This window comes from Diabrotica virgifera, chromosome 8 (genome assembly GCF_917563875.1).
Source record: "Diabrotica virgifera virgifera chromosome 8, PGI_DIABVI_V3a".
NCBI classification, from domain to species: Eukaryota; Metazoa; Arthropoda; class Insecta; order Coleoptera; family Chrysomelidae; genus Diabrotica; species Diabrotica virgifera.
In genome coordinates, this window is record NC_065450.1 from 144,897,971 (window position 1) to 144,923,589 (window position 25,619).

Sequence of the window (25,619 nt, forward strand, 5' to 3'; positions counted from 1 at the left end):
TCTACTACCTCTATAAAAGTTTGTAAAAGTAAATAATACCCCAAAAAGTTAGATAAATTATCTCTAAAATATCGCTAAGGTTTGCAGTTACGAGATATTCACTTGGATCAGACAAGGTTTTGTCAAAAGCAGCTTAAACACAAACTGTTGCACAAACAGATGCAAATGCAAAAAGGCAATTATACTTCGCAATTCTAAGTGTCACCAAAACACTCCATGAAAAAATAAATGTTTATAATTGAGGTATAATTATTATTTTTTTTATAAAAAACACTGATTATTTTTTATAACATGATTGTTTGTATTACCAATAATTGTCAATTAATTTTAACGACGAATCATTAATCTTTTACCAAAAATGATTATTTTCCAATTACAGAGTATTTTATTCAGTTTATCTATTTATTTTGATATTGTATATACAGGGTGTTTCATTGGGAAACGGAAATACTTTAACTGTGAATAGAGGTCACCGAGGCGGTTTTAGGTATACTACATTTTTTGCCCTACCGACGTTTATAACGGACTTACAGAGTGTTTTATCGATTTTGCCAATTTTTTTCCTAAGCCGTAACTTTAGAACCACCCTGTATATTTTTTTGCTATTTGGTACACATGTGTCTCAGCCAAAACCCAAACGACCGACATACAAATCACAAGAAAAATCCAGGTCCGGATTAACAAAAAATTATAAAGTAATTGTGACCTTAAAACAACACCCTGTATATTAAAATTCTGAAAATCTGTTTGCATATTTAAAAAGAGCACAAAAAACTAAGTCTAACCGTTTACTTCAATTTTTCGGCCAGACAATTTTATGACTTTAATTTTGAAATTATATTGAATTTTTTAGACATTAAAAAGCAGGTATTATTAACTTTTAATTATAAATTATTAAAGCTATTGAATAAATACTTATTTTAAAATTAGTCAATACTTATTAACACATTGGAACGACCCAATTATTAATCACAAGAAAAATCCAGGTCCGGATTAACAAAAAAACATAAAGTAATTGTGACCTTGAAAGAACACCCTGTATATTGACATTTTCAAAATTTGCTGGCACATTTGAAAACATCACAAAAATCTGAGTTTATCGGTTTGCTTTAATTTTAATTTAATTACTTTAATTTTAAAATTAAATATATCGATACTTTTATATTATATTAAATATATCGAAGAACACTGAAATTAAAAAGCGGATTTTTAAAGCACTTTTAACAATAAATTATTAAAGTTATTAAATAAATACCCATTTTAAAAATAATCAATACTTATTTACGACATTCGAACGACCCACTTACAAATCACAACAAAAATCCAGGTCCGGATTAACAAAACAATATCAAGTAATTGTAACCTTGAAACAACACCCTGTATATTGAAATTTTCAAAATCCGTTTGCACATAGGTATAAAAAGAGCACAGAAAACTAAGTTTAATCGTTCGCTTGAATATTTTGGCCAAATAATTTAATGAATTTAATTTTGAAATTATGTCGAAATTTTTAAGAACTCTGGGAACTCGAACTAATAAAAATTTCGACATAATTTCAAAGGTAATGTCATTAAATTGGCTGCACAAAAAAAAGCAGGACATTAAACTTAGTTTTTCGTGCTCTCTTCGGGTGTGCAAACGTATTTTAAAAATTTCAATATACAGGGTGTTTTTTGAAGGTCAAAATTACTTTGTATTTTGTTGTTAATACGGACCTGGATTTTTCTTGTGATTAGAAGTGAGTCCTTCTAACGCAGTAAATAATAACTGATTATTTTTAAAATTAGTATTTATTTATTAACTTGAATGATTTATTATTAAAAGTGCTTTAAAAACCTGCTTATTAATTTCAGGATTTTTAAAAATTTGAATATATTTAATTACAAAATTAAAGGTAATAAATTTTTGCACAAAAATCAAAGTAAACCGATAAACTCGGAATTTTGTGGTCTTTTAAAACGTGGAAACAAATTTTAAAAATGTCAATATACAGGGTGTTATCTCAAAGTCAAAATTACTCTATGTTTTTTTGTTAATCCGGACCTGGATTTTTCTTGCGATTAATAATTGGGTCTTTCCAATGTGGTAAATAAGTCTTGATTAGTTTTAAAATGAGTATTTATTCAATAACTTTAACTCCAGACCTGGATTTTTCTTGTGATTAGTATGTCGGTCGTTTGAATTTTGAATGAGACATATGTGTACCAAATATTAAAAAAATATACAGGGTGGTTCTAAAGTTATGGCTTAGGAAAGAAATGAGCAAAATCGATAAAACACCCTGTAACTCGGATATAAAAGTCGGTAGAGCAAAAAATTTAGTATACTTAGAACGGCCTCGGTGACCTCTAATCACCGTTAAAGTATTTCCGTTTCCCAATGAAACACCCTGTATAAGGGCTTACTAGTTTATCCTGCAGTGTCCGTATTAATATCAGGATACACTAGTTGACTAGTTTATCCTAGGCCAAACTAGTTTATCGTATTACGTTTAGGTAACGCGTTCAGGACAAACGCGTTGTCCTGAAATCGGGTTTGGCCGGTAACATATGCATCAACTGAAGAAGCAGATGTAGAAGACAAAGATTTATTCTATAAACTTGTAGAACAACAGTACGCGTCAACACCAAGACACGACATCAAAATTGTATTGGGCGATTTCAAGGCCAAACTGTTCAAGGAAGACCATCGAAAATCAGTGATTGGCACTATCGTTTGCACGATATCACTAACGATAACGGTTTACGACTATCAGAACTTGCTATAGGTAACAATATGGCAGTAAAAACTACAGTTCCAAAGGAAACACATTCATAAAGGAACGTGGGTAAATTAGACATTTTTTGTAGCTTACAATCGCGGCATGATTCCAATTTAGAATAGTTCTAATGGTCTATCTCGACTGTCAACATTCTTCTCTCCTCTCTCTCTCTCTCTCTTTAACAGTTCTACCAGTGTTTCGTGGCTTACCCTATCAAATGCTTAATTGAACTCAATGAAGTAGATATACAAATCATGATTTATATCTAAACATCTTTACGGCGTTGAAGGCAAATAGTGCTTCACTAATTCAAACTTCTTTAAAGAATCCAAAGTACCCCGCACAAACCTTATGAAAATCAGGTCCCAGTGGATTTAGTTCATACTTTGGGAAAATACTCTTCGAAGCATTCTGATAAAAAAGTTCTCATGGGCACATCTCGATCGTATGGAGGATTTTCAAGATATATAGGCACAAACTCCGAAAATTATATTTACCGGGTATTCCAATTCCCTGAGTTACTGGTTATCTAACATGTAGAAGTTTGGATTAAATAAAAGTACTAGTAGTCGTAAGATTTTTTCCTGGCTATACAAATGGCGACCTTTACTTTGACCTTGACCTTCAACGGACGTCATCTTCTAGAGTTTCGAGGGTTTTTAGCATTAAATTGATATACTTAAATAGATTACTCATGGGTTTTTGGGATCGCTAAGCACGAATATGCCATCAGAATTGACTTCCAGAGCACGTGATGGCCAGGGCCACTGCAAGGGACGTCATCTTCTAGAGTTTCGATGATTTTTGGCATTTAATGGTTGCAAATGAATTACTGGAGGTCGCTAAACACGAATATGCCACCAGAACAGACTCCCGGAGCACCTGCTTTCCAAGGTGAATAAAAGGGCCTCCTGGAGTTTCGACAGTCTGGAGTTGCTGAACACGAATACTCCATCAGAACCTATCGGAGTATCTGGTGCCTAAGGCACGTCATGCTTTGGAGATTCGAGAGCTTTCGGTACTAAATTAATGTAAACTGATTACTCACAGGTTATTGGGGCTGCTGAACGTGAATACGCATCAGATCTGACCCACAGATGGGTATTACTCATAGGTTTTTGGGGCTGCTGAACACGAATATGACTTAGATAAAAGACTCTGGAGTATCTAGTGACCACGATGAATAACACTATCAAAATAGTAAATCGATCTTAAAATAAATGAAGGGAAAAATCGTCAGATATAAATTGAGTTTATATTTATAAATAATTAAAGCTATTGAATAGCACGACATAATTATTTTAATACAAATCTACAAATAGCAAAAAAAAAACTGTTCACCAATTTGTACGCTTTCTTTGAACAGCAACTCAGAAAACGTCCGAGTACTCGGTGTGTACCAATCCGTTTGCATCAGTTTAGTACCGAAAACCCTCGAAACTCCAGAAGATGACGTGCCTTAGGCGATAGGTGCTCCGGTGTCCAAACTCCAAAAAGCCATGAGTAATCCATTTGTATCAATTTAATGCCGAAAACTCTCGAAACTCGAGAAGATAAATAACCTTAGGCACCAGGTGCTTCGTGAATCGGATCTGATGGTGTATTAGCGTTCAGCAACCCCAAAAAGCCATGAGTAATCCGTTTTTATCAATTTAATGCCGAAAACCCTCGAAACTCCAGAAGATGACGTGCCGTAGGCACAATGTGATTCGTGGGTCAGATCTGATAGTGTATGCATGTTCAGCAACCCCAAAAACCTAAGAGTAATCCATTTGATTCCTCCGAAACTTCAGAAGATGCCTGTCTTAGGCAATCTTATTATTATTATTTGCATCAATTAAATGCCAGAAAACCATCGAAACTCTAGAAGATGACGTCCGTTGAAGGTCAAGGTCAAAGTAAAGGTCGCCATTAGATAGCCAGGAAAAAGCCCTAGACCACTAGTACTTTTCGTTGATTCAAATTTCTACATGTTGCCAGATAGCCAGTAACTCAGAGAATTGGAATACCCAGTAAATCTGATAATTTTCCGAGTTTGTGCCTCTATCTTGAAAATCCTTCATACGATCGAGTTGTGCCCATAAAAACTTTTCATCACAATGCTTTAAAGAGTATTTTCCCAAAGTATCAACTAAATCCACTGGGACCTAATTTGCATAAGGTTTGTGCGGTGTACTATAATACTGCCTTATCTTCTAATTTCTTGTATAGAATTCCGGAGACTATTTCTACGGTATTTCATCTGGACCTACCGACTTTCCGTTCGTTGTTTCTATTTCTTCTTGGGTCCGCGAATATTAAAGAGTTATGTTGTACAGGGTGTGTCATTAATAATTGTCCATATAGTAAATGGAGAAACCTTATCACAAAATACGAAGATTTAACCTAAAACACTTAAGGGGGGTATGGTTTGAAATATTTAATTGTTTTTTATTATTTCAAATAAAAGTGCATACTTTCAAGAATACTCTCTGAAAATTTCAAAATAATCGGAGTAAAATTACCAGAGATACAGGGTGTTGAATATCCCTACCTTCGACTCGCTTTGCCACGACTTCGCGCCAGCACGCTTGAGTCTAGTGAGAAACGTTAAACAACTGTTCGCCTTCTTTTGTAGATTACTCCTCGATTCAAAAAACATATTCCAATGTGCATCACTTTACGATTTGGCAGACAAATAAGAAGATGAAGATGCAGTTGTCAAAACTTTAAACGCATTTTTCTCAAAACTGCTTTTTCAACTGCGGTGGATATTGTAACTGAAAAACTACTCGGTCGATCTACCTGATATTTTGCACAGATTTTCTTTAGACATTTCATGAGGTAACAACGTCGGGATATTTTTCTTTTTTGCTTATTTTTTGTTCAACAATAATAAATCTGTTGATTTTAACAAAATTTTTACCAAAAATTTCATTTTTTTTTTATTTCTGAGTGATACCAAAAATTCAAAAATCATTAAAAATAAAAAAAAACTCGACGTTGTGACCTCGTGAAACTCATAAGCTAATTAAATCTTTTTGAATTTTTTGTTTCGTATGATCGAGTGTCGAGTTCTGATGTCCACCGCAAAATCCATTTTTTTGTGAGCTGCCTGTCAAAATTTGTCACCAATGGCTTATTTTTCAATATTTTGGATTGAATTTTTTTCTAAATATTCTGTGAATTGTACTTAATATGCTTATTTAATTTAAAAATAAAATAATTGTACCATAGCTTCGAAAAAAATTCACAAAAATGTGCTTGATTTGTTTATTTCAAACCATACCCCCCACCCCTTAAATAAAATGTGGTTGCTTAGTGAGTTACAGGGTGTTTTATCTAAAAATTTAAAAACTATTTTTGCTCAGCATTTTAAAACTATTCGACGTATCCTTTTTATACTTGGCAGGAAGTATAGGTACTATACAAACTACTAAACTATATTAAACAAACGTTTCTGGCTATTACTAGAGGCGTACAACGGGGGAAAGTAAATGGTTAACCCTTGCCAAATTCTACGCCACTGGCGAAATTGCTATTTTAGTTCCATTTTTGGATTCTCCAATACTTTCTATGAAAATAATATACTCTTCACTCGTAACGATTAAGTCATTAGTTTTCGAGATCTTTGAAGTTAAAAATGAAACGACACGGTTATTTTGATCAGTGTATTGTGTCGCTTCATTTTTAATTTCAAATATCTCGAAAACCAGTCATTTAATCGTTACGAATGAAGAGTATATTATCTACATAAAAAGTATTGCAAAATCAAAAAATTACACTAAAATAGCGATTTCGTCAGTGGCGTAGAATTTGGGAAGGGTCAACCAGCCACTATCCACTGTCGTACGCCTCTGGTAGTAGCTAGAAACGTTTATTTATCTTAATTTAGTAGAGTGTACAGTACCTACACTTTCTACCAAGTATGATAAGGATACACCACATAGTTTTAAAGTACTAGGTAGAAATAATTTTTATATTTTAATCATATGAATCATATCATAAATTATTCAAAATAACTGTGCCGTTTCATATTTAACTTCAAATATCTCGGAAACTAACGAGTTTATCGTTACCAATGAAGAGTATATTATTTACGTAGAAAGTATTTGGGAATCTAAAAATATCACTAAAATAGTAATTCCTCCAGTGGCGTAGAATTTAAGAAGGTTCAACCATCCACCATCCCCTGTCGTACGCCTCTGGTAGTAGCTAGAAACGTTTGTTTATCATAATTTAGTAGGGTGTCTAGTAGTCACACTTTCTGTTAAGTAGGAAAACAATACGTCGAATAGTTTTAAAATGCTGAGCAAAAATAGTTTTTAAATTTTTATATAAAACACCCTGTAACTCAATAAGAAACCACATTTTATTTAAGTGTTTTAGGTTAAATCTTCGTATTTTGTGATAAGGTTTCTCCAGTTACTATATGGACAATTATTATTGAAACGCCCTGTATACTTTCTCCATCTCTTAAGATTCTCTTAATTCTGCACCTTAATAAAAATATTGCCTCTTTCAAAATTTATTGATAATCTTACATATAATGTTTTATGTATTTTTTTTTCCAAATTAATTATCCATTGAAATTTCCAAAGGTACCTGAAAATCTTAAAGTTATTTTAAAAAAGTAATACAAAATAACTACACCCTCTGCAAATCAAATTATAAACAAAAACCTACATTTTTTAGCAATAGAGTTTTAACACTAAATTCAAATCACAAAAATGTTTTTTTTTTCACTTTTTTCTCTTCCTCTTTTTTTTCTTTTTTGTATTTTTTCATTCCTTTTTTTTTCAATATTTTTTCTTTTTTTTTTTTCGTAATATTAACTTAGAAAAGCAATGAGGGTGTGATTGATTGGAAAAACAAGAAAAACAGTGCTTTCTTACAAACCAGTCAATACGGAGCAAAATATCCTCGTCTATAGCCCCTAAAAATGTAGAGATCAGTTCGTTAAAATGACATGTTTTATTGCATCAACAAAATAGAAACAACACTACTGTCTATCGAAAATTATCATGCAACTAATATATTCAAAAGAATAAAAAAAATGTGCTAACTACCTACTTTTGTCAATGTAAACATAAAAAATTATATACAAAGTAGCATTTATGTAAACCCAGAATATTAAAAGAATGAATAAACCAAGAAGAATAAAGTTAAGGTAACTAAAGCAAATACGGTGCGTTAATTTTTAAATTAGGCATATATGTAAGCCATATATATACGAAAATGGATAATAAATACTTTCCCGGAGGTCGGATCCTCCATGTTTTAATAATTCTACCCATTTTAATAATGGGCTTTCTACGAAGTAATCTTTCCATCTCATTATAATTTTTTGCTTCTCTGTTAGTAGTTCTCCATTTTTGTCTTTGCAGATCGTCAATTTTGGTCTATTTATAGAATTTTCTGCTTTCGTGTCTGTTATTATGCTTGTACTTGTATTTTCAAAGCCTTTCTTTTTTTTCTTCTGCATATTCTAGTCGCTTGTATTCTCTTCTCGTTATAAATTTTGCAGCTATTTCTGGTGTTCCTTTGAAGTTGATTCTAGCTTGCCTTTTTTCCTCTACTGCAGTTCTGCATTCATCATTATACCATACCGCATTTCTTTGTCTCTTGGCTTTTCAGACAGTTTCCTCTGCAGATTCCGTTATTATTGTTTTCAATTGTCTCTGTTCCTACATTGAACAATGAATTATTAGACATGACAAGATAACTGTTTCAGCAGTTCACGCTTTTGAAAATGATTGTAATGAACATTAAAAAACATATTATTCTTTAAGATCAATAGACATTAGAACGCCATCTCTAGTTATTTTAGGAATCATTTCTGGTTATGGTAATTTATATCAGATATCAAACAAAAATTCACAGTTTTCTTCTGTTAGAAATGTGTAGTGTTTAGATACCATAGGTACATGATATACGATGTCAATTTGATACACAACCGTACTACTTTATTGAAGGTGGATTAACTTTCAAAATAATAAAAAGCAAATAAAATGAAGTCATAATAAATGGGAAAATCAAACTAATAGTGCAGTTACATACAGATAAAAACTTGCGAAAAAATTCATACATTTCGAGCAATAATAAGCACAAAATTTATGGAGACACTTTTTCCAACAAGAAAACGCTACAGAACTAGTAGAAAAAATATGTATAATATTGGGACAATACAATGAATTGTTGCATTGAAAAATTTGAATTTTTATAGTCTGTGCAATGGCTTAATTATTTTACACTGTGTTTATATACAGGGTACGGCATTAATACGAGCAAGTCCAATTACTCATTTGTTGTAAGAGATACGAAAAAAAAATATTTATAAACACATTATATAGCCACAAAATTGGCTTGTTCTCAACTAAAATCTCAAATTGATATGACAAAGTAGTAGTTTGTAAAATTAAAAAAAATTATTCTTCTGATTTATGCGTTTTATTCGCTTTGTAAAGATTTTTTTGCCGACACTGTAATACAATACAGGTTATAAACCGCATCCCACCGTAGACCGCAAGCTATAGTAGAAACACGACGGTAGACCGCATACTATAGTAGCACATACTTCTTTTCGTATCTCTTAATAGTGGAGTCACTGAAGGTGGATATGAGCTATTACATCCGATTTCGTTGAACCTCCATCGATTTGCATGAAAATAGGTGAGTGGTTAGAGGGTATCTCAAGGAACAAAGGTGACATGGTGCCAACTTGCGCTTTTAGCCTAGGGGTGGATGCCACCCCTCTCGGGGGTGAAAATTATTTTATTGAAAATAACCCCATAATTCGATAGAGGGACAAATTCTAAGCAAAATTTGTTATATAAAGTTATTAAAATAAATCAAAACTTTTTGAGTTATTAAAGATCAAAGATTTTAATTTTTCTTGAGAAAAATGCATGTTTTTAACCGATTTTTCATCAATAACTCAGAAACTATAAGTTTTTACAAAAAAGTTATTATTATCAAAATTGAAGCTAATAAAAATTAAATAAACTCCTTACTAGAAAAACCTTTTAATGGTAACTAAAAGTGAGTTAGAGGTAATTGAATGTATATTTTTTTCGGCGAGTAAAAAACTCTTAGTATTCAAGCTGAAATAACGGGAAATTGGTGCATTTCATAACATAAACTTATTAAACATTTGTCAAAACACTTGAGAAATATCTATCAAATGAGCCCCCTAATATGTTGATAGCGTTAGAATTTATGTTCCAAAATTTTTTCAAAATTTATATTTTAAAAATTATTTCAAAAAATGTTATTGTTTATTTTTTAATAACTCCGTTCGTGTTTACGATATCAGGTTGATCTAAAAACTGTTTGAAAGATAATTCCAAATGCTATTTAAGCACGTTGAACCTAATCTTTTAAACCCTTTATTTTTTTTTAAATAAAAGGTTAAATGGCCCCGTTTGCATGGTTCCCACAGCAAAATTTAAGAATTAAACGTTTCTATCTCGGTTATTTTTTACTCTATAGAAATATTAAAACAGGTAAAATATTTAGTACAGAAAAAACTAAAATTTGATTATATATAATTTTTTTCGTATATTGAGTATTTTTGAAGTTATTATCAAAAGAATATGAGAATTAAAATAATTTTAAAAAATATGATTTTTTTAAATTATATCTTTTTTTCAAAAATATGCTTTCTAAGTCAAAATTGTCGAAAACATTACTTACGCTAATATAAAGAAGTTCTTTTAAGGATTACTATAAATTTTAATTTTTGCGGAAATTGCGTATGTTTTATTTTTCACTTTTTCCTAAAAAATTCGAAACGGTTCCTTTATTTTCATCACAACTTGCTTAATTTTGACGCTATTACCTTGTTCCGAAGCCCATTTGATAGGTATTCTGAAGTACTTTTACAAATGTTTAGCAGGACTATTTTATACATTGCATCGTTTTCTCGTTATTTAAGCTTGAATACTTAGATTTGAGTACTCGTCGAAAAAAATACACATTCAATTGCCAATAACTCACTTTGAACCATGGACGTATAAATAAAGATATCTTTATTTATACGTCCATGCTTTGAACTAACATTAGTTTAGTTCTTTATGTAAGTAGTGTATTCAATTTTTTATTATCTTCAATTTCAGTAATAATAACTTTTTTGTAAAAGCTTATAGTTTTTGATTTATACGTGAAAAACCGATTTAAAACATGCATTTTTTTACGAAAAAATAAAATCTTTGGTCTTTAATAACTCAAAAAGTGTTGATTTATTTTAATAACTTTATATAACGAATTTTGCTTATAATTTGTCCCTCTATCGACTTATGGTATTATTTTTAATAAAATAATTTTCACCCTCGAGAAGGGGTGGCATCCACCCCCAGGGTAAAAGCGCAAGTTGGCATGATGTCACCTTTGTTTATTGAGGTATCCTCTATTTCTCACCAATTTTCATGAAAATCGATGGAGGTTCAACGAAATCGGAGGTGAAATGCTTCAGTGACTGCACTATAAGGCACGTATACATATACGCTCCGCTCGGTGTGCGAGTTGCTCGCGCGCAGCATGTTCGTCAGATTAGTACGTGTTTTTAAGTGGCGCACAAACGGCACACCACGATCTAACTTCTGTCGGTTTTTCAACAAACGCTTTGATGGTTCGCAATACGTATTTGGACGGGTTTGCGAGTGGTTTGTTGGTTTTGGCGCACCTGAGTTGAATATTTGTTAGTAATGGAGTGGAATGGAGTCGGAACTGTCGGAAGGAAATATCAAACTTATTGATGTTTACTGTGGAAAATCATTACTACGGGATCCTCAACAAAGGATCATTTAAAAAAACAACTTAAAGCCGATATCTGAAGGGAAATAGAAGCTGAAATAAAAAATATACATGCAGACCAATGTAAAAAAAGGTCAGTTCATTGTTGCCTTCTTGCCGGCGTGAGAAATACAAAATAAGATTTACTATTTTATTTGGGCATAACCCACAATTCGAGTTTGAAATCAAGTTAACTTGACGTTTCGACTTTCACGTCAGAAATCGTTATCAATATCAAAAAAACGTTCATAAATTAAAAATTTAGCTTTGTTTCTGGTGAAGAAACGAAGTTGGAAGAAGCAGATTAATATTAAGAGTGTTCGCGGGTATAGTCGCTTCGCCAAACTCAGACACAACTGACTAGTAATTTTAGTAGGTAATTTTTTTGTTTTTTGCCAATTTTACAAAAATTTTATTTAGTAATTCTTAACTATTTAATAATTATTTACTAAAATCACTAGCCAGTTGTGTCTGAGTTTAGCGAACCGACTATACCTGTCGGCGACTAGTCGTTGACAATTCCTAACCTCACCTAATACAGTACGTAAATCGTTCAACTGGACATAGGGAACATACACTGTATATATTTAGATACATAAATAAGTACATTATATTATATTGCGATAATTGTGGCAACTGAGCTCTCTCGATGGCAATATGGTTGTTAGCATTAAGGGGCATTAACCTCAAAATTGACAACTCATTTCGACTGACACAAATAAACATCAAAATATGACAATCATCATCATTCATCATTCTCTTTGCCTTATCCCTATGCGGGGTCGGCTTCCCTAATTGCATTTCTCCACACAATTCTATCTTGTTTCATATCAATGTTAATCCCCTTTATCAACATATCCTGCCTTATCGTCTCCCCCCAGGTCTTCTTTGGTCTTCCTCTCCTACTCCTTCCAGGAATCTATTCTTCAGCTATTCTTCGTATTGGGTGATTAACGTCTCGACGTTGAACATGACCAAACCATCTTAACCTATGCTCTCTCATTTTGGCATCAATTGGTGCCACACCTAGACTTCCCCTAATATACTCATTTCTAATTTTATCCTTCTTTGTCACTCCACTCATCCATCTAAGCATTCTCATTTCCGCCACATGCATTCGTTGTTCCTCTTTCTTTTTCACTGCCCAACATTCAGTTCCGTGCATCATAGCCGGTCTTATGGCTGTTTTATAGAATTTTCCCTTCAGCTTCATTGGAATTTTTCTGTCACACAACACACCACTCGCTTCTTTCCACTTCATCCATCCAGCCCTAATTCTACTGCATGCATCTCCAACTATGTCTCCATTACTCTGTAATATCGATCCTAGGTACTTAAAACTATTACTTTTCACAATCATTTCACCATCCAAAGATACCATTTTATTTGTAGTAACTCCATATTTAAATGAACATTCCAAATACTCTGTTTTGGTCCTACTATGTTTTAAACCTTTTTCCTCCAGAGCTTGTCTCCACTGTTCCAGTTTTTGTTCTAAATCTCTTTCACTATTTCCTATTAACATTACATCATCAGCATACATTAGGCACCATGGAATACTACCCTGTAGTTTCGCTGTTATCTGGTCCAAAACTAATGAGAATAAATAAGGACTAAGCACCGAGCGTTGGTGCAATCCTACTTTCACATGAAATTTATCAGTCTCTCCCACACCTGTCCTAACACTACTCGTTACTCCCTCATACATATCCCTCACAATCTTTACATATTCACCAGGGACTCCTTTCTTATTGAGTGCCCACCACAGAATCTCTCGAGGAACTCTATCATATGCTTTCTCAAGATCAATGAATACCATATGAGCGTTTGTTTCTTTACTCCTGTACTTTTCCATCAATTACTCTCTCCCATATTTTCATGGAGTCGCTAAGTAGTTTTATAGCCCTGTAGTTTGTGCATTGTTGTATGTCTCCTTTGTTTTTGTAGACAGGTACTAATATACTACTTCTCCATTCGTCTGGCATTTGTCCAACTTCCATAATTCTATTAAATAGACCTGCTAGCCAACTTGTTCCTGTCTTTCCCAATGCTCTCCATACTTCCCCAGGAATATCATCTGGTTCGACTGCTTTTCCTTTCTTTATTTTTTGAAGCGCTTGAGCCACTTCCTCGTTTGTTATTCTGGTAACCATTGCTGTTACTGTCTCCGTTAATTCCACAGGCTGTCTGTCAAATTCTTCATTTAATAGACTGTCAAAATAATTTCTCCATCTCTTTTTGACATCCTTTTCGTGAATTAGTATTTTATTATTTTCATCTCGGATACATCTAATCTGATTAAAATCTCTTGCTTTCTTTGCTCTCTGTTTGGCTATTTTATATATCTTTGCTTCGCCTTCCCTGGTATCAAGTTGATCGTATAGGTTTGAATACGATTCTGCTTTAGCTTTTGCTACTGCTACTTTCGCTTCCTTTTTGGCGACCATATAGTTTTGAAGATCTATGTCCGATCTGGTTTCTTGCCACTTTTTATATAATTTTCCCTTCTCTTTTATTTTTCCTTGTACTTCATTTGACCACCACCAAGTCTCTTTATCCTCAAACTTCTTTCCTGACGTTTCCGAAGTATTTCAATAGCCGTCTCTCTAATAATATTGGCCATTTTTCTCCAAATTGTGTTAGGGCTTCCTTTCATGTTCCAACATATTTTTTCTACTATTCTTTCCCTGAATAGACCTTCCTTCTCATCTTTTAGCATCCACCACTTGATTTTTTGTGGTCCTCTCCGATATTTTTGTTTAGTTTCACTTTTTACTTCGATGTCCAGAACAAGCAGCTTATGTTGTTGGCTTACTGTCTCACTAACTATTACCTTGCAGTCCTTGCATTCACGTATGTCTTCTTTCCTTATCATAAAGTAGTCTATTTGGGATTGATGTTGTTCACTTTTGTAGGTAATAAGTTGAGTTTCTCTCTTTTTAAAGAATGTGTTAACAATCGCCATATCCAATGCTGTTGCTAATTCTAGCATGTCATCTCCAGCTTCATTTCCGGTTCCAAAGCCTAATCCCCCATGTATTGTTTCATACCCTGTCTTGGCTTGGCCCACATGTGCATTGAAATCACCTCCTATTATAACTTTCTCCTCTGCTGGAATATCACTCAGTACGTCTCCTAATTGGTCATAGAAAGCTCTTCTTTCATTCTCACCCAGACCTGTTTGAGGAGCATACAGACACACAACATTCAATACCTCTTTATCAATTACAAATTTCACTGACACCATTCTATCACTCGTTCTTACAACTTCTACTACGTTATCTTTTATTTCACTATCAGCAATTATACCAACTCCATTTCTGGTGTTACTACTCCCTACATACCACAATTTATATCCATCACCTAGTTCTTTCGCCCTTTGTCCTTTCCACCTAGTTTCTTGAATACAAGCAATTTGAACTCTTCTTCGTTTGAGCGCATCGACTAACTCCAGACTCTTACCTGTAAGACTACCAAGATTTCAAGACCCTATCCTGATTTTTCTAACCTGTAATGGTGTTCCCCCTGAGATAGTCCTCACCCGGAGATCCGAACGGAGGCTCATTTTACTTCCGGAACATTTTACTTCCGGAACATTTTACCTCAGGAGATGCCATCATTTCAGTATGTTTTTATTGCGTTTGGAGAAGGTCTTTTCATTATTATGGCCTGGAAAGATTTTTGGATATTTGATGCCTGAATGCCTTTTCTATCAGCACCATACCCTGCCCTGCAGGGTATGGTGCTGAACGTCAAAATATGACAATATAGTAGCTAAATACTTATGGCCTAAAGGAATGGAAAACTGTTTAGTTTGAAATTAGTTTTTAAATAAAAAATATTTTAAAAATTAAAGTAAAATTATTAACTCATTAATTATAAACTTTGTTTTTGATTTATTTATGGTCAGCCTTGCTTCAAAACTCACTCATTATATTCGTTCTAACAGCTCTATTGCACCAAAAAAACGTACTCGAACAGAAGCTTCAACTAACACAGGTTAGCGCAGTTGCCACAATTCTCTCAATGTATATTCCCTATGCCCAGCTGAACGATTTACGTACTGTATAAATAATACCGTTAAAAGATAAATAAACAAGGTATATTTACTTTAATTAATATTAATAAATAAGTATTAAATTATACTAGGTGAATACCTTGTATATTTATCTATTAACGATATTATTTATATTATTTTAAAGTGCGCATGCGATTTGCTGACAATTTGTCGCCGACAGTTACCCGCGAACGAACTTATTATAATTGTCACCGGAAAGCGAAAAAGGTAAGGCACAACTTGGAAGAACCTGTAGTTTTCTAACTTCGTTTCTGGTGAAGCAAGGCAGTTGAAACAAGCAGATATATTACAATTGTGTCACCGGAAAGCGAAAAAGGTAACGCACAACTTGGAAGAACCTATAGTTTTCTAACTTCGTTTCTGGTGAAGCGACGCAGTGGGAACAAGTAGATATATTATAATTGTGCGACTGGAAAGCGAAAAAGGTAACGCACAACTTGGAAGAACCTGTAGTTTTCTAACTCCGTTTCTGGTGAAGCAACGCAGTTGGAACAAGAACAAGCAGATATATTATAATTGGGTCACCGGAAAGCGAAAAAGGTAACGCAAAACTTGGAAGAACCTGTAGTTTTCTAACTTCGTTTCTGGTGAAGCAACGCAGTTGAAACAAGCAGATTATTACAATTCTGTCACCGGAAAGCGAAAAAGGTAACGCACAACGTGGGAGAACCTATAGTTCTCTAATGTTGTTTCTGGTGAAGCGACGCAGTTGGAACAAGCATATATATTATAATTGTTGCGTCACCGGAAAGCGAAAAAGGTAGTCCCTGAAATGTTCAGGACTGAAACAATCGCTTAGCGAAAGGCCACCCGGGCGATAATTTACGGCGCCGTAAGAACAGTAAACCTGACGAGAATTTGGTTGACTAACCAACTGTAGATGAAATAGTTAGTCATCCAATGCCTCGTCAGGTTTACTGCTCTTACGGCGCCGTAAATTATCGCCCGTGTGGCCTTTCGCTTAAAATTCGAGAGTTTTTACGATTTTATATCAGGAGAGCAGAAACGCGAAAGGGTTGACTTTATTGGAAGATGATAGTTCATTCGATTACATGAAATCAACTTTAACTTAAGAATATCCGAAAATCAGAAGAAATAAAATCTGAGAATATCAGAAAAATCAAATGATTACAGTGAAATCTTCTGTTAGTGATCCCATAGTAAATAACGAGGAAAAAACCTCATGATACGATCCCGACAAGGTAAACATTTGGTCTTACATTTAGTTTACTCTCAAAATCAACACGAACCGTTTGAAATATTCTATTAGAGATATTTTTACTATTATTTGGAACGTCAAATAAATTTGATTCAAATAGGCCAATCAAATTAGGTATTTACTTGACCTAACGGAAAAGACGAGGTTTGACAGTTGAAATGTGTAGTACGAGATATTACAAAAAGACTACCATCTTGGGATTCATCAATTTTTTAGTGGAACAATTTTTAAATAAACAATCAAAACGGAAAAACTTAGTTTTTTGCTCATAACTTAAAAACTTGTTTATTTAGAAATTTGACGTCCACAGGTAACTTTTTCAGAAAAAAAGATACATCGAATGAGATACACTATATGAAAATCGGTTAATAAACAAAAAAGTTATTGCAAATCGGACGACAAAATCGCTGTTTTTGAATATTGTTAATAACAATTTTATTGTTTATTAAAATATGTTTAAATATACCTAAACTTGAGGGCATTATGGTGTTTGAATGGTGAGCAAAAATGGTCCAGATCTGTTACAATAGTTTTTGCAAAATTGAATTTGTTTATAAAATTTTTTAAAAACGAGCTAATTTCTAAGGCTGGTCCAGTTAATTTGGCTCAATGGATCTCGATAATTCGGGGCTCATTTCCTTCGCTAAGATGTATACTAATAGCCTATGAAAAAAAAAGTAAAAAAAATACATGTACGTACACAAAATTATTTGTTAATAAATAGCAGTTTTTAAGCTTATAAAAAATTACAATAATTCCGTAGAAATTAGATCAAATTAAATGGCAATAAAAAATACCGAAAGCTGGTTAAAATACACAACTTCTAAAAAAAATTTTAGGTCCTACGATCCTTGGGGGCTGAGATGGCCCCTTTTTTTGAAAAAATCACTGTTACGTTAGTTAACAACACTAAGAGATGAAATTAACCAATCTTTTATAAGAAAAGTCAAAGTTTTTAACAATGTTTTTAGCAAGAATAAATGTTAAAAATTGTTTAAACAGGAGTGTTATAAACAAAGAGTATTTTGCGTTCCGACTAAAGTAAAAAATAGCGGGCGTAGTCGACTGACTGAATCGTGGGCGCGGCTGGCGAGCGCCAGCAACCTCTAAAATTACGTTATACCGACTACAAAAATCAATTTTAAGGTGAATGACAAATGTTGGTCATTCCTTATGTTTTCGAGGTCTCTGAATCCGAATATGGAGTTTATTATTTTCTAGAATTAGTGGAACATGGTCAAAAATCAAATTTTATGCAAAAATGCGAAAAATCAATTTTGATGATTTTTCAGTTTTACCTCGCTGTATTTTTGGTCGCTGTAAATATTTCCTTTTGAAAATTTTACTGTGTCATATTTGAAGCATTTAGATAACAATGAGATTTCCCAATTAAACAGTTTGTCGTCAGATTTCGTTAGTTTCATGTTTACTTAAAAAAGTTGAGTGACAAACTTTTTAGTTTATAATTTTAACCAACACGGTAATAAAATATAATTCATTAAGAAGTTTTCCAAAAAAAAATTAATTCAAAATATGCAATAGGAAAAATGTTATGTGACTTTATAGACGAGCGGTACACTCCAAAAAAAGCTTATTTCTCGAGATACTGACTACGGTGTGGTGCATGGCTAATTTTGGTCCTACTTTATATTTTTGATGGTGCTGAAAACGAAAATTAGTTAAAATCGCAATTTTACCATAAAAATAAAAATAATAAAATCACGTTTTTTTGCGTTTAACTCGCTACAACTCTGTTCCTTTTTAATATTTTTTCTGAAATTCTTATAGTATAATATACTATATTTCTCACCTTTCTGAAGACAATGGGATCTGCTTCAATCTTTCTGTCTTACTATAAAAAAGTTATAAATTATTTGAAGTAAATGGTGCAGATTTTTGAACTGCAACGATTAATCGCACAAGTTGAGTGACAAAATTTGAAATTTAGCTGTTTAATCAAGTTTATGTTAAAATCTAGAGTACAAAGAACAAAATGTTTTATAGAAAAAATATGGTGTAACTTTTAATTTTAAGAAAAACGTGATTTCGCTTTTTTTATTTTTAAGGTAAAATTGCGATTTTGACAATGTTCCCCCATCTAAAATTCAAAATAAACCTCATATTCGTTTTCAGCACCATCAAAAACATAAAGTAAGACCAAAATTAGCCATTCACCACACCGTGGTTAGTATCTGGAGAACGTTTTTTTTTTGTGGGGGGGGGGGAGTGTAACTTTTTTCCTGTTGCATATTTTGACTTGAAATTTTCCAGAAAACTTCTTCATGACCTATGTTTTAATGCTGCGTTGATTAAAATTATAAACTAAACAGTTTGTCATCCAACTTTTATAAGTAAACATGAAACTAATGAAATCTGACAAAAATTCTTTAAACAATTTTTTCCCACCGCGGTACCTCTTGGTACCCTCTACATTTGTTATAAGGGACTTTGTTTTTAGTAAGATTGTGCAAAAAATATTAATCGGAATAATTTACCTAACGGTGTCGACGATACAGCCTGTACTACAAACGGATTCAAACTAGAGCTCCCGGAAAAAATGGCCTATACCTCTTGGGTTCTACTGTACCAAGTTTACTAATTTTTTTTATCTATGGTACCACATTAAAATAATAACATTTATCTTATTTTCATTGCAAAATTATTCAAAACAAAACAGCTAATGGGATGTATAAACCTTTTCTGAAGTGGCCTTTTTATTGTTATTTTTTAAATTTATTTATTTAAAATATAATTCTACTAAATAAATGTTCAACAGAATAATATTCATAAAATTCAAGTTTCTACCAAAATATATTATAATATTAAGCTCCAAGTCCGGTATACTCTCAATGTTAAAAATGAGCTGCAACGGTCTAGCGCTAGCGAATGGTAGTGCGCGAATTTATTCTCATTCGGCTACGCCCACTATTTTTTTACTTTAGTCGGAACGCAAAATACTCTGTTTATAACACTCCTGTTTAAACAATTTTTAACATTTTTTCTTGCTAAAAACTTTGTTAAAAACTTTCGACTTTTCTTATAAAAGATTGGTTAATTTCAGCTTTTAGTGTTGTTAATTAACGTAACAGTGATTTTTCAAAAAAAAAAGGGGCCATCTCAGACCCCAAGGGTCGTAGGACCTAAACATTTTTCTTAGAAGTTGTGTATTTTAACCAACTTTCCGTATTTTTTATTGCCATTTAATTTGATCTAATTTCTAAGAAATTATTGTAATTGTTTATAAGCTTAAAAATTGCTATTTATTAACAAATAATTTTGTGTACGTACATGTAATTTTTTTGTACTTCTTTTTTCATAGGCTATTAGTATACATCTTAACGAAGGAAATGAGCCTCGGATTATTGAGATACATTCAGCCAAATTAACTGGACCAGCCTCAGAAATTAGCTCGTTTTAAAAAAAATTATAAACAAATTCAATTCTGAAAAAACTATTTAACAGATGCCCTTAAGTTTAGGTATATTTAAACATATTTTAATAAACAATAAAATTGTTATCAACAATATTCAAAAACAGCGATTTTGTCGTCCGTTTTGCAATAACTTTTTTGTTTATTCACCGATTTTCATTTAGCGTATCTCATTCGACGTATCTTTTTTTTCTGAAAAAGTTAACTGTGGACGTCAAATCTCTAAATAAACAAGTTTTTAAGTTATGAGCAAAAAACTAAGTTTGGCGTTTTGATTGTTTATTTAAAAATTGTTCCACTAAAAAATTGATGAATGCCAAGATGGTAGTCTTTTTGTAATATCTCATACTACACATTTCAACTGTCAAACCTCGTCTTTTCAATTATGTCGAAAAACGGCTTATTTTTTACTAACTTGATTGATCTAAAACTCAAATTGTGGCTTATTCCACATAAAATAGTAAATTGCATAAGATGCCACAAGAAAATAGTTGCAGAACAATACCAAAATAAGATGTAGTAGAAGTACAGGACAGAGACATGATTATCTACAATTACTAAATGTTCGTAAGTTTCCTCTGGATCGCGGAAGGTTCGTCAAAATGAAAAATTTTAACGAATATTAACCGCGCCACGAACGCGCTGCACTCACACGGCGCGAATATCTATCTCCGCCTTTACGGCAAATGTGATTTCCTCGCAATAATTCCGCACCCTGTGTGTATACAGTGATGAGCGCGATAATAGCCAGCAGACTAACGCAAAAGATGGAAAACATGAAGTTGTGAGATAAAAAAAGGAAACTGGTGCAGGTGGGAAATTTAGCGATAAAAACCTATAAATTTATATTATATTTATTGTTTGCCACCTTTAGATGTATCGGACGAGTTTGGCAACTGCCACTGTGACAATGACAGTGTTAGTTGACATACTCCTCTCATACGTCTAAAGATGGGAAACAATAAATCATCATCATCATTTGGCTCTACAACTCTATGTGAGTCTTGGCCGCGTTTACTATTTCCCTCCATTGTTGTCGGTCCTGAGCAGCTATTTCCCATTGCTGTACTCCCATTTTGCGTAGATCGCTGGCTACTGCGTCCTTCCATCTCTTTCTTGGACGACCAACTGACCTTTTTCCAACGGGCCTTTCCCAGAATGTGGCGTTTAGAAGTCTTTCGTCACTTGATCTTAGTACGTGACCCGCCCATCGTATTCTGTTTGATTTAATGTAGCGTACTATGTTTTCATCTCCGTATATTGTCTGGAGTTCATCATTGTGTCTTCTTCTCCATTCTCCTGTTGTCTCTTCTCTGCAAGGCCCATAGATAGTCCGCAGTATCTTTCTTTCAAGTACCAGTAATTTTGTTGTTTCCCGCTGATTCAGAGTCCAGGTTTCGCTTCCATACGTTATTGTGGGACGAATTATTGTCTTATATACTCTTATTTTTGCTGGTCTTGAGAGTATTTTTGATTTAAGTAGGGTCCTTAAGGAGTAATATGCCCTGTATCCTGCAATAATCCTAAACAATAAATAGAATGTAAATTTATAGGTTTTATCGCTCTAAACTTCCCACCTCCACTAGTTTCATTTCTATTTATCTCACAACTTAATATGTTTTCCATCTTTTGCGTTATTCTGCCGGTTATTAGCGCGCTCATCGCTGTAATAATATTTTAAACTAATAAAAATAATAGGTAAAATATGAAATATTTGAAGTATAAATAATTGACCATGACAGGCAACAGAGATACTGAACGATTTTGGGCAAAGGAAACACAGGTGCTAATTGCAGTGTTTATGTTAGATAAAACAGAAACGAAGAAAATATTTCTGGATGGAACATTTTAAGAACTTGAATACAGAGATATGTGCGATTCAACTTAGCATGTTTTTCAAAACTTCTTCTAAAATTCAATAAGGAACCTTGTGAAAGAAAGCAAAGATTTCCAATATATTATCTTAAGTACTAATTAACATGAGTGAAAAAAGGTTGTTTCTAAGTTGTCGTGCAACAATATAATACCTTGCTCGGCGTATGGGTCGATATCCCGAGTAAAAACCTCGACTGATTCCTCGGCTGCCTCTGAATGAACCTCTGCCTCTCGGAGGCCGATTAGTCGTCGAGATTCCTGGTCTGTTCGTCCTTTTCTGCATTATCTGTAAAAAAGAAAGTTTCAATATTGTTGCTTTTGTTGACTTTTCCTGTTGCAATTATGAAGCAAAGGGTATCCAGACATTATGTCCTAAGCTTTACGGATGCGTTGTCCCCTTACCCCATGGCAAATAGCACAATTAGATTACTTTGAAACTGCAATTGAAGATAAGGCAAAGACTATTCAGACATCATATCCATGGCTATACGGATGACCTTTTCGTCTTATCACGGCAACTGATAAGTTGCCGTAACAGTAACCACGAACATGGTTGGCAACATGGCGGAATAGCACACACGTTGAAAATGCTGCATTAAATAAAATGTGTCTAAAGTGTTCAAAAAAAGTTGTAAGTGCTTTAACTTGTATAAAATGCAATAGTTTTTATCATCCTGGTTGTGCAAAATCTTTAAATCATGTGAAATACATAAATAAAAGTGACATTGTTTGCTGTGAACTAGAGGTTATGTCTAACCTTAAATTGTACGATGATTTCCTACAGTCGGAAAAATGAAAGAATACCCATGAACGAACATATAAAACACGCTGTATTTTCCTGCCACCGTGTCGCAAAGAAAACTGCCCAGCGCAAGTACATGTAATAATAATTATTACATGTACTTACGCTGGCCAATTTTTTGTGTGACACGGTGACACGAAAATACAGCGTGTTTTATATGTTCGTTCATGGGTATTCTTTCATTTTTCCTACTGTAAATGCTATTCAGCAGGTTTCGATTGACAATAAGGTAGATATAAAAATATTTAATTACATTATTAAATAAAAAGACCTTATTATTCATGGTCTGCATCAACAAATAAAGGTATTAACAGACCAAATCAATTTTTTATATCCCAATAAAAAAGGAAATCCCATATTTATCAATGAAGATAAAAAACCTGAGGATAAACAAGTATTTGCCCAAAGCGCCCAAAGCAACAAATTACAAAATATTCATACAGAAAACCATAACAGCGTTGCCAAAGGTTCTCAAAAATCTCAAATTACTATAAAACAAACTTCCAGTGCTATTTTATAAGCTGAAACTGCTGCAAAATGTAACAAGTATATTAGTTTAAACCAAGATATAATACCTGAGTCGGAAGAAAGTCATTGGCAAACTGTTTCTCGGAAAAAGTCCAGAAGAAAAGTCGCGATTGTAAATAATGAAGATATAAAAATAAATGGTGTACAATTTAAAGGTGTTCCTAAATATACGGACTTGCATGTTTATAGGCTAGACCCATCAATGTCTAACAAAAATTTATTGAAACTAATACAGAACCATTTTCCCGAGGCTATGAGTAACCCTCTGCAGTCAAAGTTTCCAGACCAGTATTCATCCTTTAAAGTGAGTATTTATAACCAACATTTTGAGATAGCTATGGACCCTAGCATATGGCCCCAAGGTGCATATGTGCGGCGTTTTTTAGTGAAGATGCCTTTACTTTAAATAGGATAAATCAATCTCAAAAGTTGACGGTTTGTCACTTAAATTTTAGAAGTTTGAGGTACAAAATTCAATATTTTGAGGAACTGACGGTGTCTCTAAATTACCCAGAAGTATTTTGTGTTAGTGAAGTGTGGTGTGATAAACATGAAATTTTAAATTTGTTCTTGGACTCTTATGTATTAACCCTTTGAAGCCCAATTTTTATTAAGTTAAAAAAAACAAGATTTTTGTGAAATTTATTTATTTTAGTATATTCTTGAAACAAATTCAGTCAATATAAACAATGCTGATCCTGAAGTATGTCCTGCAGGATGTGGTATTCTCATGATACCAGCAGTAACATAGCGTAACAAAAAACTAATGAGAAATAAAAACCAGGTAGCACTTCTTTCTTCCTATTGTTTTGCATGGAACGTTGCAAAACAATTTTTGTCGTGTTTGAGACAAAGTCCAACATTGCAAGATGAACATTTCCACTGTGTTCTGCTAACATTTGCTGTGGTGCTGCAGTTTGCACATCTCAAAGAAGTAGTTCTTTGGGGCATATGAGCAGACTTTGAATGGCGCAGTTCCAAGGGAATATGCCTTTTAAATTTACTCACAGGTTTTTCTGATGATGGTCTTCCCCTTTTAAGTTGTTCTGGAACTCCAATGAGGTCTCTCACAGAGAGTCGGAATTCTTTCAAAGACATACTTTTGGATTGGCTTCTAAGCTGAAATAGAATGAATGCGTTTACGACGCAAGTATCCACAAAATAAAAAAATATTCTATGCCACCACTTGTGTGATTTACGATTCACCTCATAAAGACTTTTCAGCATGTCAAATTTGTCAACATATCCCATATGTGAGTTGTAGAGCACTACCATTTGTGGACATGAAACCTCATTCAGAGTAGCGTCTTTTTGTCTTCCCTTTACAACTTCGTTTGTTGCTGGATTTTGGTGATTTGCCAAAAGAATCACACTTCTGCGATCCATCCATTTCAACGCAGATAGTCCATCTGTTGAAATACGGTAATCTGAATCTCCTCGATTCATTTGTTTGTCGGTTTTGAACTCTGGTAAATCCTTTCTATTTTTTGAACGGTTCCACTCCCGTAAATTCCGTCCGACAATAAAGATCTCTGAAGATCAATAGAGTTGAAATAGTTGTCAAAGAACACTCGGTGGTGTTTATTTACTAAGACCCTTGTTAGATCCTGTACGACTCGTTGTCCTAAGTTTTTTTCGATGGAATTTCCCACTTTACCGGTATATATCTGGAACTCGCACATGAATCGGCTTGAATCTGCTCTAACCCATACTTTATAGCCACGTTTTATAGGTTTATTGGGCATGTACTGTCGGATACTGCTTCGACCTTTGAATCGTATCATAGACTCATCAATCGCTTGAAACTCATGTGGATTCAGTGCTGCAAGAAACGTTTCCTGGAGTTTTGCCAGTAGAGGACGCACTTTGTAAAGTTTGTCAAATCCGGGATCAGTTTTTTTTGGCTGCACTGTATTATCAACCAGATGTAAATTGCCTAGTGACCAAGCGAATCTGTTACGTGACATAGCAGAACTGATGAAAGGGTCTCGTAATTCATCACGTGACGACCAATAATCTCTGTAACTGGGCATTTTCTTTATACCCATTAATAAATTTACCCCAAGAAATGTTTTGACTTCTTCTTCTGTGGTAGGTGTAAATCCATTTCCTCCGCCGCGCCATGTTTTTGAACGTGATATAAATTGGTTTGAA

General features: G+C 33.5%; 1 protein-coding gene across 3 annotated transcripts in view; it reads right to left on the reverse strand.

Annotated features, from left to right (window-relative positions):
- Positions 1-7,252: 7,252 nt before the first annotated feature.
- The window catches only part of LOC126889352 (polyadenylate-binding protein 2), a 69,500-nt gene continuing 51,133 nt past the window's right edge, over positions 7,253-25,619 (reverse strand). For 2 of the 3 annotated variants that reach the window (XM_050657597.1, XM_050657595.1), the window contains exons 4-5: positions 22,288-22,421; positions 7,253-7,676 (exon numbers count right to left, since the gene is read on the reverse strand). In XM_050657597.1, the coding sequence (XP_050513554.1) occupies positions 7,643-7,676; positions 22,288-22,421 (168 nt within the window). In that variant the 3' untranslated portion in view covers positions 7,253-7,642. The remainder of the gene's footprint in view (positions 7,677-22,287; positions 22,422-25,619) is intronic. The other variant, XM_050657596.1, reaches the window with a different exon arrangement.